This window comes from Festucalex cinctus, chromosome 7 (genome assembly GCF_051991245.1).
Source record: "Festucalex cinctus isolate MCC-2025b chromosome 7, RoL_Fcin_1.0, whole genome shotgun sequence".
NCBI classification, from domain to species: Eukaryota; Metazoa; Chordata; class Actinopteri; order Syngnathiformes; family Syngnathidae; genus Festucalex; species Festucalex cinctus.
Window position 1 is genome coordinate 4,970,195 of NC_135417.1, and position 16,376 is coordinate 4,986,570.

General features: G+C 40.7%; 2 protein-coding genes across 8 annotated transcripts; both read right to left on the bottom strand.

The window, feature by feature from the left end:
- Nucleotides 1–507: 507 nt before the first annotated feature.
- ubxn11 (UBX domain protein 11) lies at nucleotides 508–4,850 on the bottom strand. 4 transcript variants are annotated; one of them, XM_077527073.1, is made up of 14 exons: nucleotides 4,535–4,850; nucleotides 4,282–4,307; nucleotides 4,106–4,198; nucleotides 3,568–3,671; nucleotides 3,443–3,494; nucleotides 3,290–3,366; nucleotides 3,144–3,225; nucleotides 2,867–3,000; nucleotides 1,549–1,626; nucleotides 1,350–1,473; nucleotides 1,179–1,273; nucleotides 1,046–1,119; nucleotides 739–885; nucleotides 508–661 (listed from the first exon to the last, which is right to left on the bottom strand). In XM_077527073.1, exons 1-14 carry the CDS (start codon nucleotides 4,603–4,605, stop codon nucleotides 511–513), a joined length of 1,308 nt encoding a protein of 435 aa, XP_077383199.1. In that variant the 5' UTR covers nucleotides 4,606–4,850; the 3' UTR covers nucleotides 508–510. The 4 variants fall into 4 exon arrangements, with proteins under 4 accessions (XP_077383199.1, XP_077383197.1, XP_077383196.1 ...); XM_077527071.1 differs by having other exon boundaries at nucleotides 2,867–3,075; XM_077527070.1 differs by having other exon boundaries at nucleotides 2,867–3,078.
- Nucleotides 4,851–5,038: 188 nt separating this feature from the next.
- cep85 (centrosomal protein 85) lies at nucleotides 5,039–15,735 on the bottom strand. 4 transcript variants are annotated; one of them, XM_077528281.1, is made up of 14 exons: nucleotides 15,537–15,735; nucleotides 14,713–14,769; nucleotides 14,280–14,411; nucleotides 10,727–11,484; nucleotides 10,017–10,144; nucleotides 9,498–9,615; nucleotides 9,204–9,389; nucleotides 8,727–8,879; nucleotides 8,184–8,338; nucleotides 7,489–7,606; nucleotides 7,314–7,364; nucleotides 7,121–7,228; nucleotides 6,780–7,023; nucleotides 5,039–6,703 (listed from the first exon to the last, which is right to left on the bottom strand). In XM_077528281.1, exons 2-14 carry the CDS (start codon nucleotides 14,750–14,752, stop codon nucleotides 6,540–6,542), a joined length of 2,355 nt encoding a protein of 784 aa, XP_077384407.1. In that variant the 5' UTR covers nucleotides 14,753–14,769; nucleotides 15,537–15,735; the 3' UTR covers nucleotides 5,039–6,539. The 4 variants fall into 4 exon arrangements, with proteins under 4 accessions (XP_077384407.1, XP_077384406.1, XP_077384408.1 ...); XM_077528280.1 differs by lacking the exon at nucleotides 15,537–15,735 and adding an exon at nucleotides 15,341–15,505; XM_077528282.1 differs by lacking the exon at nucleotides 15,537–15,735 and adding an exon at nucleotides 14,878–15,301.
- Nucleotides 15,736–16,376: the final 641 nt, after the last annotated feature.

Consider the following 16,376-nt stretch of genomic DNA (forward strand, 5'->3'; position numbering starts at 1 on the left):
GAAAAATATTGGTTGGTATTTATCGACTATTTTCACATTTTTCAGCCTTCATCAAATGATTTAGCTAATGGTAATATTAGCATTGCAAAATGTTTGTATTTGTTGGGTTTGAATTAAAACAAACTTCCAAAGTCTTTGCTGATCTGTCTTTCACAAGCTATCATCAGACAACAGAGTATAACAGGAACAAATAGAACATAAAGGAAGTACAGTCAGAATATGGAAGTTATACAAACATAAGAAGATAATCCATATGCTCATTCGGAATTTATCTTTTTGTCTCCCTCCTCCAACACACCTGATTCAATGATCAGGACCATTATCAGGCTTCTCCAGAGCTTGCGCATGTGCTGATAATTTGAATCAGCTGTGGTGGAGGAGGGAGACCTCTAAAACAGGGGCTGCGGCTCTCATGGACCAAGGTTCCCTACCGCTGGTATTTTATACCTACATGCAAAGTGTGCACAAATGTCATCGATAAGAGTAAAATAAACAAAAAGTCATTCGTATTTAGATGGATGATTTATTTGTGTTTTTCTTTCCTCGCAGAAGAAGAGCAACATTGGTCGTGAGCCCACATGACCCAAGCGTTTGGCAGTCATCCTGGTAGTGGCACTGAGGGTATGCACTGATAATGTCATAGCCAGCCAGGTCATGACCCCTGTAAAGGAATCAATAGCGGCAAACATGAGCTGGCACGATGATTTCAACATATAGTACAGAAATATTTAAGCTCACCTATGTGTGTCCAGATGTTGCCTCAGGTGGCCCACGGTCTCGGAGAGGCACATTTTCAGGACGTAAGTGAGATCGCCATCCTCTGACTTGACCTTAAGTGTGATGATGTTACATGGAGACGAAGGCTGGTCGGTGATTGTGGGCGTGCTTGAAAAAGTGACAAGGTGTGATGTATGATCATTGCAGAAAGTACAACTATTATGTTTAGGAAGTTCGTTTTTTTTTTTTTAACAGAGATTTTGTATGAGACTACATTAGATTGCAGGTTTGTCTAAAAAGTATCCAACAACGATAACCTCGTGACTACCTGTCCTTCATTGCTTGCAGCGCTGGTGTATCAACAATGATAGCTGAGCAGCTGCTGTGTGTATCAAATGAGCTCTAGGGAAAAGATGAAATTGGGAAATTAGGCCAATTTCTTGGAATGACGCAGTTCAAACCTGCAAAGTTGTCCGCCTGATGTCAATCACTCCACTCGCCTTCACCACCACTTTTGGCAGCCTGTTCAGGAATTGATTTGCACTTAATGTCTTCTCTGTGAACCAAACAAACACATAATTGGTTATTACTAGATTTCAAACTATGTGACATTAGATAAGTGCAGGACCAACCAGGAAAGTGCGAACTGACTCCGACTGGCGATTCCTCTTTTTTCTCTCGCACAGCATGGCCTTCACCAGGGAATTTGTCGCATGGTTCTCTGAGGACAAATTCCTCATGGCGTCTATCATGGACCTTGTGAGACAAAACATAAAGAGGAGTTTTGCGTTTATGCATTAACGTGGAGTGACCAGTGCGATGGGGACACACCTCAAAAGGCACACCATCTGGAAATCTGCTTTGAAGCTCGGATGGGAAATAGCCTTCCATCAAATCCTGCATGCATTGCTGCAAGGAGAACCAAACATTGAAAAGACAGCATCAGTATCGGCATCATCCGTATTCGACACGAGGTTGTTCAACTGACTTTGGCACGTGTAAATTCAAAACCCTAATTGGTAAAAAATTGTTTTTTGTACAGTGCAGCAGTACGAGTGGATCCTTACATATTTCTAAAATAGCCCTCAAACTGTGGCTACAAAATCACACTTAAATGCTCAGATGAAGTTATTTATTTTTATTAAATAATCAGTTTTGTATGTTTTGAGCTATAAGTACTTTTATTGTATTTTTTTAATAAAAAAAATACAAGGTTTTGATGTTTTTTTTTTAATGTTTTTATATTAGTGCTTATAGCTTTTACTTGGATGATTTGGGTATTTGAATTCAACTTATTAATTTTGTTGATGAAACCGATGTTGCCCTTTTATGTCTTTGTTTTTGTCCCGCTGTGTGTTGAGGACCACAATGGAAATAAGTCCTCTGGTTTTGTGTTTTTATCCTCGGTGATACCAGACTGAGTGATTGGAAGTTTGATTGTGTTTTCTGTCATCACTAAATAAAAATCAATCAATCAGATAAAAAGGCTACTCTCTCTGTTCAAAGTCAAACCCCCAAAAATTCTTGACAATATGTTTTCTATGCAGCCCCACTAGTCTAAATATGGTATTCTGGTTAATATTGCGTTAGTGGAATATGAGTTACGCAGCAAACTCCAGCAGTTTCTATCAATATCAGAAGGCGGCCATTTTGCCACTTGCTGTCGAGTGAAAATGACATCAAAGTTGCTTAGGTCTCAGGCAATGACCAATCACAATCATGTGAAAATGACATCACAGTTGCTTAGGTCTCAGGCAATGACCAATCACAGCTCACCTTTTTTTCTGAAGCTGGGCTGTGATTGGTTGTTACCTGAAACCTGACCATCTGTGATGTCAATTTCACTCAACATCAAGCGGCAAAATGGCCGCCCTCTAAGATGGATAAAAACTGCTGGATTTTGCTTCGTAACTCATATTCCTCAAATGTAGTACGAATCATAATGTCCTGTTTAGACTAGTGAGGTCACACATGTTATTATCAAATGTTTACGGTTGACTTCCTCTTCAACTCATTCACTGCCATTGACGGAAAAAGACGTCATTTTTGCTGGGCTGGCAGTGAATGCGTTAAGAACTGCCTGCAATAGAAGTCTGAAACGCATTTGGATCTTGGATCAAGAATTATAGCACTATCTTAATAAGCTAACCTGGGTGCTATCCTCCTGGTAGGATCGGAAAGGTCCGTTGAACATGATAATGCCATTGCTGTAGAGCTTCAGTTGCACGGGATCGTTTCGAGCCAACTGCGCCCCCGTACGTGTGGAGCGTACGAATGGTTCCCCTGCCAGTATGTTGAGCTCCTTAATGGTCTGTATCACGAGGTTAAAATCCACACGGAAATTCTGGACGACAGAGGCTGCTGCAAGGAGGTAGTATACCCGGCGTGTTAGCAACCCTTTTAGGTGAAAAGGAGGTAGCTTGTACCTGTGACTGAGCTGTTTGTTTGTGCTGCATTACTGAAGTTCCTGTCTCCCACCCAGGTCAAACCGTAGTCATTCAGGAATCTCTTAAGGCAATAACGAAAAAAAAATTACTGAATGAATCATTTGGAAAGATTTTGATAAACACACCTCCATGTCATCCACTTTGTGCTCCAGCTGTTCGCACTTTCTTTCAAGATGACTGCAACTTTCAACATGGTCACGCTCTGTCGTGAAATATCAGCCACAAATTCAGATCAAACACAAGAAAAAATTATTTCAAAACATTTTTGAGTGGATTACCTGATTCTTGATGTGCTTTCACTTTCTCCCTCAAAATTAAAATAACATTGTCCTTCCAAAGAATAAAGAGGTTGTGTTGTGAGTGAGGGGTTCTGTTCTTCATCATAACAAACAAGAGAACTCACCTTGCGCACAATCTCCTCTTTTTGGCTCGTGACCTTCCTCTCAAGCAGGGCCAGTTGCTGCATCACGGAAGACATCATCAGCTCAAAGTCGCTTTGTGCAACACCTGAGTTCACAGTACAAGATGGGGGTGGGGTTTCAAGCCAGAAAGTACTTTGAAGACTCGATGTAAAAATATTATACAATGATCAAATAAATCTCCATCCAGTGTAATAATGCTGTATACATTAAAAATCAAATTCTTTGAAACTTGGGAGATATTCCAGTAGCCGTCTGGAATTTCAGACTTCAAGAACTTTAGTTTTTTTGAACACATTTTCCCTCAGTGCTTCTTCTTAATATGTAGAATATTGTACTATGTTGAATGGGAATAAGAAAACATGTACTCTACAGATACTCCCGAGTCTTTACAGTATCTCATAAAAACTGTGAAATAATAATAAATAAATAAAAACTAATTAAATGGATTGCGTTTACAGTACATCATCAAAATAAGGATTATAATCTTTGCAAATACAGTTCTCGTACATGTGCCTCTACCTTTCTTAGATGCTCTAAGCTTGATAACGTTAGCATCACTGGATCGAGTGGGACTGGCCACAGGAGGACTTGAGTCATCCAGAACCTGAGATTCTAATTTAAAGGGTTAAAAAAAAAAAAGTAAATAAAAATCTGATACATTTTGTCGTCTATTTGTGATCTGCAGCGTAGCCTACCTGTTGACAGATGTTCCCCTTTGCCCCTGGAGGACAAAAACACAATTTGTATCCACCATTGATATTTAGGGTAGGATTTGATCAAAGTTACTGTGAATACGTTTTTTAAATCCAATAGAATAGCAATGTTGAATGTTCCTCTTATTCAAGCGGTAAAAGCGCCTAAGGTCACGTGACATCCTTACCCGGAAGTCTCCTGAACGAAATGCTGTATAAATATTTTACTCAACTTGTGTCTCTTGTTACTGCTTACCGGCTATCATTTTCTTCACGCTGAAGCGGGATGCGCCTCGTTTTCTTTAGCATCGACAACGGCGTACTCATGACTGGACTGGAGAATGAGGCTTTCTTGGAGTTTGTTTATAATGTTTGTGGTGTGTTGCCACGAGCAACACACGAGCCAGCGAGCGGGCTAACCGGAAAACACGCGCCGCTATTTCTATGGTTATTTTGTTACGCGATGAGATAAATTACGTCGCGGACAACTTCATAGCTTGAAAGCCAATTACGCACGTGTGATGACGTCAGTTTGCAAAGTTTCAGTTTTCATGCCAACGTCTACATTCGACATAGACTTCTCTCGCCAAACTGCGCTTGAACTTTACATAAATGCACCAATTTGTTTTCTTTTTGTTTTGTTTTTTTATTACTGCGAGGTGTGACGTGTATGTTTTTAGTTGATGAGCACTTCCATGCATTTAATTTCATAGAAACGTACTACATACATTGAGACCACAAAAAAAAAAATCAAAATCAATTACCAAAATTGAACATCTTTATTTCTAAAATAGGGCAATACAAAGGACAAAAGGTATGACCATATAAACAATTTTCCCTTTTGAAAAACTCGAGAGATGTTAAGGCATGCAGAGCCTGACTTTCAATTTTGTGCATCCTAAGGTTAAAAGGTCCCATGAAATGGCTTGTGTCCTGGATAATTATTGCATATTTGTGTATGAAAAGTCCCTTTTCATTCCCTTTAAAGTCTGCTTAAAATGGCTTGTTGTATGTCAGGGAAAACTTGTAAAAATCCATTAAAAATGCTGTGAAATAACTCCGGAATGAACCAGCCAGCCCTATGCTCATCGCGTTGGATTAATACAGGTCCCTTTTAACACATCTGAACTAACATCCAATCAAACTCGTAACATCAGGTCATAATGCGGTAATAACGCCAACACTTCATGGAACCTTTGCACATCGTTAATGTCAAGCGAATCATTACAGCAACGTATTAGGAGGCCCACAACATGTTCACACTCAGTCCAGAGAAGAATAAATAAATACTGAAGATCAATACTGTTTCTCACTCATATATTCATTCACCTAATGAGTCAGCCATTATTAACTTTAAAATTTACATGACAACAGATATATGTGGACTAATATAGAACGGCACACGTCTAAGCAGAGAAAGCTAACATCCTACACCATCTGCTACATTCAGAGTCAGGGAATGTATGGACTATCATCCTAGTGGCTGATGCTCAGGGAGAAATGTCACACTGGAAGAACGAGCTCTGAGCAGCTTCTGATTGGTCTAAAATGAATGAAAACCGTATGCGAAAATATGAAAAAAAGGCACCCAATGGTGTTTAGCGAGAACCAGGTCTACAGCAGATGTGGACGGAGGGGTTGGACAAGGATTGGCAGGGGCCGAAAACATTCCGACTTTGCACGACTGCCTCGACCAGCTATCTTTGGTTTGAACAGACGAAGGCCCGATGGTGTAGAACGCTGGTTTGGTACTAAGTCATCTACCTCACAACACAGCAAATGTTTCACTTGTCACCATTTTAAATAATGGCTTGGTGGCAACATCTTTATGACAAAACATACTTCTAGTTGATTGTCAACCGCTTCTCGGATCTTTTCCCCCCAAAGAGGGAAATCTAGAGTTAAATAAATATTTCTGGGACTTTTACACAAGTCTATCCACGAAAGTGAAAAAGGTTTAAGACTGTTTGGTAAATTATAGTATAGTCACATTAAAAATAATAAAAAAATATTCAAGGATCAAGTATTAGAGGTAAGTTATTTTCTGTTAGCCCTTGGACTGAAATAGCTGAACTCAACAGTAGGATGGGAAGACTGTGCTACAAGCAGGCTCGAAAAGTGACGTCAAAAGTAGCCAAAATAATTGAGGCTTTCCTTTGCATTCCACGAAAACTAAAAACCCACTCCGCATCCTGACATTCAGTAATTAGGCTTGAAGGTCAAGCCTGATTTTGATGCTCCTGAGGTGAAACGGGGCAAAGCTATTGGGTGATGCAGTTATCGCCCACGTCTTGTGCGTAGCGGTCCAGTATTAGGTTACGTAACGCCTCCACATCACGACGAAGCTGTTGCGCTTCGACCAGCTTCTTGTGTAGCACCTCTGGACTTATCCAGTCCTCGTCGTGCTCCCCCATTGGTATGGATGCTACAAAGACATAAAAAATAAAATAAAATAAAAATATACGGATATTGATAATCACCAAAATCAGAAAGAAACTTACATGTGAGACCGAGCAGCAGGGAGAGGTTGGGGTCTTGTCCCTGAGCTCTCTGGGTCAAAATACTGCACAAGGAGCGCAAGTCGCTGAGGCAGGACGCGAGCTCCTTGTGTAGCTGCTGTGTCAGCCGAGCACCGGCCGGCTGCAGAGTCGAGGAGGCCTCGTTGGTGTTCTTCTGCTCCAACTCGCTCATGTGCTCCTGCAGGGTCAGGTTCTGCTCCATCAGTTCCTGGTTTTGGGAAGACAGCTGGAAGAAAGTGGCTAGAATCAGCATGAGCCCAACATTAAATACATTGACTGCAATCTAAGCAACTATTAGATTATTCGGAATGCAATTATCGAACCTCTTTCATGGCGATGTGGAGCTCAGACATGTTTTGCTCTTTGGCCAACACATCCTCCCTGAGAGCTTGCGACGCGTTTTCTTCCTGGGAGATCTGCACCTCCAACGCCTGCAGAGGACAAACAAAAAGAATAGGTTAAAAGACGGCAGTAACTTAAGAAAATCATTTACAATGCACACAAGTGGTCAGTTACCTGAATCTGGGAACCCAGTTGCTCCATCATCCTATGTTGTTTCTCAATAACCTGCCAAGGAAATGGGGAACATTGACGATATTGTCATACATCTTATAAATATATTGTTTGGTTAAGAAAGCAGTTCTGATATATACAATTTAATTTCTGGGCTATACATGAAAACACAGCGGACCTTCTTGAGTTTTTGATGTTCCTCTCTTAAAGTATTGTTCTCTCCTCTCAGCTTCTCGATGTCTAGAGAGGGCAGACGGGCTCCATCTTCAAGGCCCTGTTGCACCCGCTGCTGCATACTGAGGAAAATGCAGAGAAAACATTCACCTTCTTTTTATATTTAGAGCAAAAAGCAGCATATGCATACACCAAGGTTATTTTAGTTCATGAAAACTAATGACAAAAAGTACAACTAAAATTTAAAGAGAGTACTTTCAAAAATGATTGACTAACTAACTGAAATTAAATTTGATGTTTGTAAAACTACTAGCGAAAATGCCCTTCGTTTTCATTTTGTCAATTTCATAGACAAGCTTTTGGACTCACTTTAAATGTATTTATTTCAAAATGACTATACAGCTATACAGAAGCGAGGCTGAACAGTCATTCAGGAATAGTATTTTACTTTAATATACAATATTTTTGTCTTGCACTTGACATACATACATAAAAATATTCTAAACTATTAATAAATAAATAAATAAAAACTAACAAACCCGCCCTAAAAACTAATTAAAATAAACTGCATTTAAAAAAAAAGAAAACACAAAAGTCAAAACAAAACAAAAAACAACTATAATGGAGAATCCAAAGCTATTATAACCTTGATAAACACACAATATGTACTTTATTGTATGCGTGTCTTTGTACACATACTCAGTAATGGTGGTCAGCAGATCTCTCTCCCTTCGTTTCTGCTCTTCCAGCTGTGCGTCCTTTTCTTGGAGTTGTGAACACGTTGCCTCTAAAGAGGCCTCCAGCTCTTTGACTTTCTCTTGTAGCCGAGCTGCCTGTTGCTCGGCCTCCTGAAGCTAAGGCACAAACATATTTCATAACCAACAAGGATCAAGTTAAAGGGGAAGTCAACTTTTAATATTTCTTGACAATATTATGTTAAATGTGACCTCACTAGTGCAAACATGACATTCTGATTTATATTACATTTGTGGAATATGAGTCATGCAGCAAAATCCAGCTGTTTTTATGCATCTCAGGGGGCGGCCATTTTGCCACTTCCTGTCGACTGAAGATGACATCACAGTTGCTCAGGGCTGCTATGACCAACTCGTATTCCAATATTAACCAGAATATAGTATTAGATTAATGGGGCTGCACAGAACATATTGTCAAGATTTTTTTTTGGGGGGGGGGTGACTTCCCTTTAAGTTGCTTTCAGCTAAAACTTCTAACTGTTCTTACCTCTTTGTTCTGGCGCTGGTAGTCCTCTAATGTTGGCAGGTCGGCCAGATAGCGTTCCAGCGTCTCAATGCGCTGTTGATTCTCTCGTTTCAGCTCCGACTCCTTCTGACACTTCTTCTTCAGGTTGCTGATATGTTTGTCTCTGCATTTAATCTGCAAACACAGGCCATAATAATAAGTGTAGGAGAAATAAGCATGTCAAAGAGAACATGGGGGCCACTCCTCAAAATCCTGTCGTGTAAAATTTGCCATCACCTTTTAAATCAAACGTCCTCAATTATATCAAGTCACAAGTGACAAAATGCAAGATTTCTACACACAAATTGCAAAAGTTTAGTTGCTGTTTTCAATTATCGTTTGTTGCTAATATACTGTACTAGTATCAACTCATGGATGTCCTTTTGTTTCCATAACCTTTTGTCAACTAGCTTGCAAAACACACATTAAGGAAGCCAACCAAGACGGGTAAACACCCACCCTGTCTTCCTGTTTCTTCATCTCCTCCGTATGCCTCTCGCACGTCTCCTTCAGGCTTTCAGTCAGTCGGCGTGTCTCGGCCTCCACTGTGCCGAGCCGGCGCTCGGCCTCCGCCTTCTCCACGGCGGCACAGTCCGTGCGCTCGGCAAATTGCGCCCTCAGGAACGTGTTCTCCTTCTGAGCTTCCTGCAATATTGTCATGTGAGTCACCGTGAGGTCGGCACGGAAGCGCAGCGTGTGAGAACAGCGATGGCAACGCAGGGCTTGCAGTGTGGTTTTACACGAGTTACTCACCTGCAGCCGAAACAAACACATATCTCCGAAGGGAGCGCCGCGGCCCAAGAAGGCGCCGTGGACCTGCATCTCACTTTCACGCAGACGCTGCTCCAACTGAGTCATGTGCTGCTTTTGTCTGTATAAAGATCATAGCATTAAAAACAATTGCTATAATCTGTGTAGTACAGTAAATTTTACACACACAAAAATAAAATAAAATAGTATATTCAGTCCCAGTCTAAATTAGAGTCAAGTCAAGTCTATTTATATATAATATTTTACTCTCTTCCAAGTGTAAAGTTTACTCTGTGACTGGGACCGAATATAGTCTTTTTGAGAGTAAAATTTGGGAGATATACATTAGGATTAGTGCTTAAACTACTGCCCCACTTTTACACATTTAAAATTTGATTTAGCTCAGTAAATAAAGAGGAATAAATGGATATGTTCCAGGATGCTTATAGCTAAAAGGCGGCAACATTAAGGTAAGGTTAACCAAAAACGAGTACATGTAGTAAAATGAGTGGAAACACTTGCCTCTCTATTATAAGCTCTTTCTCCTTTAGCAGTCCTTCACTGGCTTTCACCAGAGCGTCCCACTTGCCAGACTCCGAGTGCATTGCTGTGGGGTACAAAGACGGGTACTGGCCCACCCCTGCGCTCAACTGGGACAGAGAGACATAAACAGGACAATCACATGGACGCCATTTATTATACTATCATAGAATAAGCTTCAGCCAAGAGATAAAGCGAACAGATTATTGTTTTCATGACTATCACTTTATGAACATTTGTTTGAAAAGCACTGGTGTTTAAAACACATTTGATAACGACCAGTTAAGTATAAAACACTATGAAAGACACTGAAAATAGAAAATTCATGTGCAATGTGTGCCATGCAACATTTCTGTAATTTGCATGTGTAAAAAGTCATTCTAAAACAGGATTTATCATCTAGTTAAACATTTGTACAAATCAATTGTCACGCCAATTCTAGTGCGTTTTACTTGTCTCATATCCTGCTTTTAAATAGGCCAATGTGTCTGCATGCCCCCAGGGTTTGTGTAGTCTAGCTCAACATTATTTTTCCAACGACGATCTGTGTCTGTCCCCATATCATGTTCCAAAAACAAGGGTGTTCCAGTGGACAATTGTGATGACCCGTTATCACTTGATGGAAACCACAATACCGTTTGTTTTTACAGGTAGGAAGCCATGTATTTTTGTAATCTTAAACAACAACGTACCTGCATTTGTTCCATTTGCATGCGTATGCTGTCCATCTGTTGCTTATGTTGTTGTTGCTGCCAGCCCAATATTTCACCAGACCGGTCATGGCGCACTGGATCGTACGGTTTGGTGCCTGCGTGCTCTCTCAACAGCGCCTGTGTCTGCAGGCTAAGCGGGCTCGCGTAAACACCAGCGGGCTGGCTGGACCTGGGATTGGAGGAGTTGTTGGAGATGGAAACGCCGGGAAGAGAAACTGCGGGCCTGGTCTCCGGGAGAACTTTGTAATTGTGATCCGCGCCTCCTCTGTAAGCCTCAGACGCAAAGTCTGAGTTGTCTCTAATCCCTGTAGTCTGTAATCGGAGTCTGACATCAGGGCATAAACTCCCCAACAAGGCCGACTGGTTCATAGTAGGTTCCACTGCAGGAGTGTCAAACCTCTGGCCCTCATCCATCCGTGTGTGATCCGCGGGGAAAAGCGAGTGGTCCAGCCCATTGACCAGGCTTCGATAGCGGCTCAGGCAGTCTTGCTTTGGGCCTGTGGGCTCGCTCCCCATAGCGGGCTGGGCATCCAGGTTGGGTGAGGATGCCGATTTGGAGAGACCGGACGATTTGGAGGTGGCGGCACTCGATGTTCTGGAGGTGGAGGAAGATCGGGACTCTTCCTGGGGCTTCGACGCCAGGGCTCCGGCCGTGGATGGCATGACATGTGCCGTTGGTATCGGGATCTGACTGCGAATGGGCTGGAAAGAGGGGCTGCTCCTGGAACTGCAGAAATCTGTAGCCCAATTAAAAATGGGTAAAATTAGCAACACATTATCTCACTGTTCCATATACAGATGTACAGAAAAAGGATCAGTGCAGAATACTGAGAGCACTGCAGGCTATTTGCACTATTTTAGTAGACACAGCCGTCAGTGTCTGTGGGTGTCCTACTTTGTTGTTGAATAATCAACCCTCTAACCCTCTGCATTGCATTATTGTCACTATAAAGCCTGTTCAATGGATATGGATTAAGCTTGTATTCAGTGTCGTAACACCATCAAAATTTTGCAAGAACTAAGGAACGCCCTTGGATTACACATCATGTACACACCCGATTTACACAATGAACCATCCCCAAAAAGTGTCTTTACATTATGCACAATACAAAAAAAAACGCTAGACAATATATCTCTACAAACCTCAGCAAGCTTTTCAAATCTCGTAAACAGGCAGTCATTCCAAGGCAACAAGCACATTAGTCGCATTGTATCGCTGCACCGAGCTGAGCGGCGGGAGCCTTTAAATCCAAAAAGACGTCTGAGGCGCGCATTTCTCAGCAACAGTGAATCACGCCAAGAAGCCAAGCTGACAGCGACGCAGCGGGTAGGCCTTGTGCCCAAAGGAGTATTGTCCTCAAGCAGCCTGTGCCCAACACTGAGCAAACACATCAAACTAGGCAAACACAGGAAAGGTTAGGGGTATTTATAGCCCACCTCTCAAGTTACAGTGATCTGTGGGTGACGCTTATTTAAGCACCTTTCCTCCTCCCACTCACGCTAATACATCACATGCGCACGTTCACATCTGAAATGTGTTGTCCTGTTTGAAACACATATTCCACAAACTGGATAATATTTGCAAGCACAAAAAAGTAGAACAAAAGAGTGGAAAAGAAAAAGAAATAAACTTTCACTCATTAACTTCCAATGCAAAAAGTGGCCTCTGGGGCTCCCGATTCTTGACTGACTAGACTAGAACAAGTCTAAACTACTCTGTGAAATGTTTGCTCAGCACACATTCCTGCCCTTGTAAATTATGTTACATAATTATAGTTACCTGTCACTGTAAAAAAAAAGACTGGCTAAATTCAATGGAAAACAAAAGATACTCTAAACTTAAAAACAAAAAAAAAAACACTTTCAAGGAAGATTTGACAGTTTGTTTTAATTTCCACTCTCTTCATGATACACCGTTTTATTTGCAACAGGTCTTTGATGCTAATTGTCACATTGCTATACTCTGCTTGTCAGTTTAAGTGGCATAAAGGAGCAAACACTCTTTACTCTATTGTGACAAATGTCCAGATACACACTGACGCTCAGGCAAAACTGTGCAGACACGACGCTTAAATTACTTTGAAGCGTTTAACGAGGCACTGCATCACCATTTGTTTCAAACACGCTTCACTCCTACTAGGAATGTTGATGTTTTATGAGGCCCAAGCTAAAGAGTTGTGCCCAAAGTAAACATTGGACTCAAGGAGAACATAAAGCGTTTTAAATCATGCAAAATTATTGATTCAAAATGTCTTTAACAAACACCACAAAAACTGTTCTCTTGATGAACCCAAATTGCACTATAACCTTTACTGGTGAACTTAATGTGACCTTCTCTAAACTTCTACATAAAATGTCAAACTGTTCAATGTTTCTGAACTTTGTTCTCTAACAAGGAGCAAAATTCAAAACAGGTGTCGAGCCATGAATCGACTAATACATTTCCTAGTTCAATTACATCTACTGTTTAAAGGGATACTGACTCATTTAGCCATTCTCGAAGATATTTTGTCTATAATGTGATAACGTCATTATTTTTCAAGCACAATTAACACATTTTACAAACACATTTTGACAGTTGCTGCTGACTGAAAATGACATCACAAGTACTCAGCAAACAGGTAATGACCAATCATGGCTCAGTTTGCTAACGTCACATGACCAAACCCAGAAAACAGGTGAGCCGTTTATTGTATATGAAAAATAATGAAGTTATCAAATTAATTCTAGATAATATATTCACTTTTTACTACTGAAAATTGCTAAATCAGTCAAATACCCCTTTAGACACTCCACATCATCATGCTGTTCACATTCTGAAATCATGAGACCAGGACAATGACTAGCAAGTGATCAACAGTACTTTGCCATTGCAAGGTTTCAAACAGGATGTTCACAGAGGGAAGTGGGTATGCACTGAGCTCAGAGTACCAGAGTGTCATTAGCAGGTTGCAACACAGATACAGCGAGGCCAGAAGAGGAGAAAAATAAAATGAAATAAAAAAACAACAAAAAAACAGTGATGAATTTTGTCATTCAGCTCTTTGTTAGAGAATAACATGTTTTTCACAAAGTGCTGATACATTTACCAGTTGGGCTTGTGCATTCAAAAGTTTAGAGAAGGGTAAATTAAGTTCACCTGGAAAAGTTTTAGTTTCATCCGAAATTGCAACACGTTCCAAATTTTTGTGACTAGGACAATATAAAAAAGCTTCTATGACCCATATCTGATGTGTGCCATGTGAGAGCAGAAAAAAAGGGAACATTGGAATTGCATCACTTGAACCATGTAGCATAAATCCAGCCATAAATAGGAATTAATCATAATATGCTTGTCCCGTAGCCTACAATCCTAAATCCTAACACACCATTGCTCTCATTTTACCTTCTGTTACAAATTCATTTACGTCTTTACAGTTCTGACTGTAGGTAGCAGAAGTGAAGGTAACTCCAGGAAGTGGTCTGACCTTGCAGTAAAAAAGGGCTGCAATAGCAAAACACATCAGCAGAGGAAACAATAAGCAAAAGTCACCTTCTGTGCTGTCAGACGCTGACGTGCCAAGACCTGTGTCCCCACTGTCCGATGTTCCAGGCCGGCGGCCCAGGCGACTCTGGACCCTTTCTGACAAGTCTGGCGTATGCCACTCCATGTCAACAAACGGTGCTGTAAAGAAACATGACAAAGCCATTAAAACAGTAGCTCTTAAAGTGTGGTATAAGTACTGTTAGAGGTACATGATAGAATCCCTGAATTAACTGTTCAAATTGTACATACATGTTACTGTTATGTGGCGTAAAACTTTTTTTTTTTTTTTAAATCCAATACAGTACATTTGCTAAGGACTCTGCCTCTCTTTTCATGAACATTTTGGCCTGCTACACTGCTCTAAGTACCACTGAATACAGTTATAAGACGATTTAGCTCAATTACATACATTAGAGATAAAATGATAAGACAAACCTACCCGCTAGTTTGGATTGAATGTATCTCTGTGAGGTTGTCATTCCATACAAGGTGTCACCTGAAATAATTGTGTTTTTAATTGGGGTAAAATACAAAAAAGTAGAGCATCGATAAAACATGTCTATCCAAAAACATATTGACAAAAGCTAGTCTCAACACCGTTTACCATCAAGAGAACTTAACAGCTGCTTCGGGTCTCAACTTGACCTGTGGTGACTTCACTCCAAGGGACAGCAACGAAAATAACAACACGAACACCATGTGCCGTTACACAATCGGTTTCCAAAACACGGACGCCCCCCAAAGACTTCAAGGAGAGAGCATAATAATGCCTCCCCGTCCCTAATGGACATACACTGTCGGCAATCTCATTCCATTAATCTGATCCTCTTTACTCGAGTCTAGCTAGTTAATACATAAACCAAACGCTTAACTAACTCACCCAACAACAAAAAAAAGCAAGATACAGGCAGGCTAACCACAACCTCACTCACTACCTAACTAACCCATTCCATCATTATTACAACGAAGAGGTCTTGCTGAGTAAAATGTCGACAATGTTAGCAAATGTATGTCGCTTGAATCCGACAACGTAACAATTGTATAACAATGACCCACCAATAACTCACAATGAGCAGTGATGCGCTGCGACGTTAACCACTTAATCTTGTTAATCCATGACAAATCTGTTTCCGTCCAGCATGCTATGGCTAACATGCTATGGCTAAAAGCTCAACCAGCGCCAGCTGCCACTTAACATCACCGCGAAAATGTTTGCTTTTATCATGGACAAATTGGCTGTCGAGAATCAAATGAGCTCGTTACCTTTCGCTCCTCATCGATGAAAATAGTTTTAAATCTCGGTTTGGGGTAGACAACCGAATCAGAAACATCCGCTGCGGTGGCAGTTGTTCCGCCACTGAGTCCGACTGCAGCGCGCTGATCGCACACAAAGCAGACGAAGGAACTGAGAGCGCTTGTTCAGCTTCACAGCGTCGTCCGTTGAACATTTTCTGTTTGGTTCTTGTCCTAAAACGATCAAAGAATCTATTGTCCCCTGGCTTTATTTGTTCAAATTCACATAGAAACCCACAGATGTCATTTAAGTATTTTTAAGTTGTTACTAAGATTCCACTGTTACTCGAAGAAGTGTGCTGGTGTTGAGCAGTTTATAAAGACGGCTAAAATACATAATTCAAACTAACCTTAGAAAGTCGAGTCTACTTGGGAAACCCCAAACCTAAACCATTGTTAATTACTTAATTTAATAATAATAATAATAATAATAATAATAATAATAATAATAATAATAATAATAATAATAATAATAATTGGACATATAAATATCAGTCGCCTCAAATGGACAACATTGCCAACAGGAGACAAGGTAATGTGTCTTGAATATCTTTATGTAGCATTTATAGAATAATGAGGGACATGACATCACTTCGCACATTGGCTCTTCACATGAGTCAGTGTTCAAGCTATATGTCCGTTCCTGCCCTTTCATCTCTGAGATGTTTGTTTGTATTCAAAATATTCAAAGCATTCAAAGACATCACAGGCGCACTCGCAACAGCATGCTGGGAAGTGCGTAGCCGCACCATCGTTAAGAACATCAAAACAAGCAATATTTAAATTTTAAATTTTTACAACTGTTTTAAC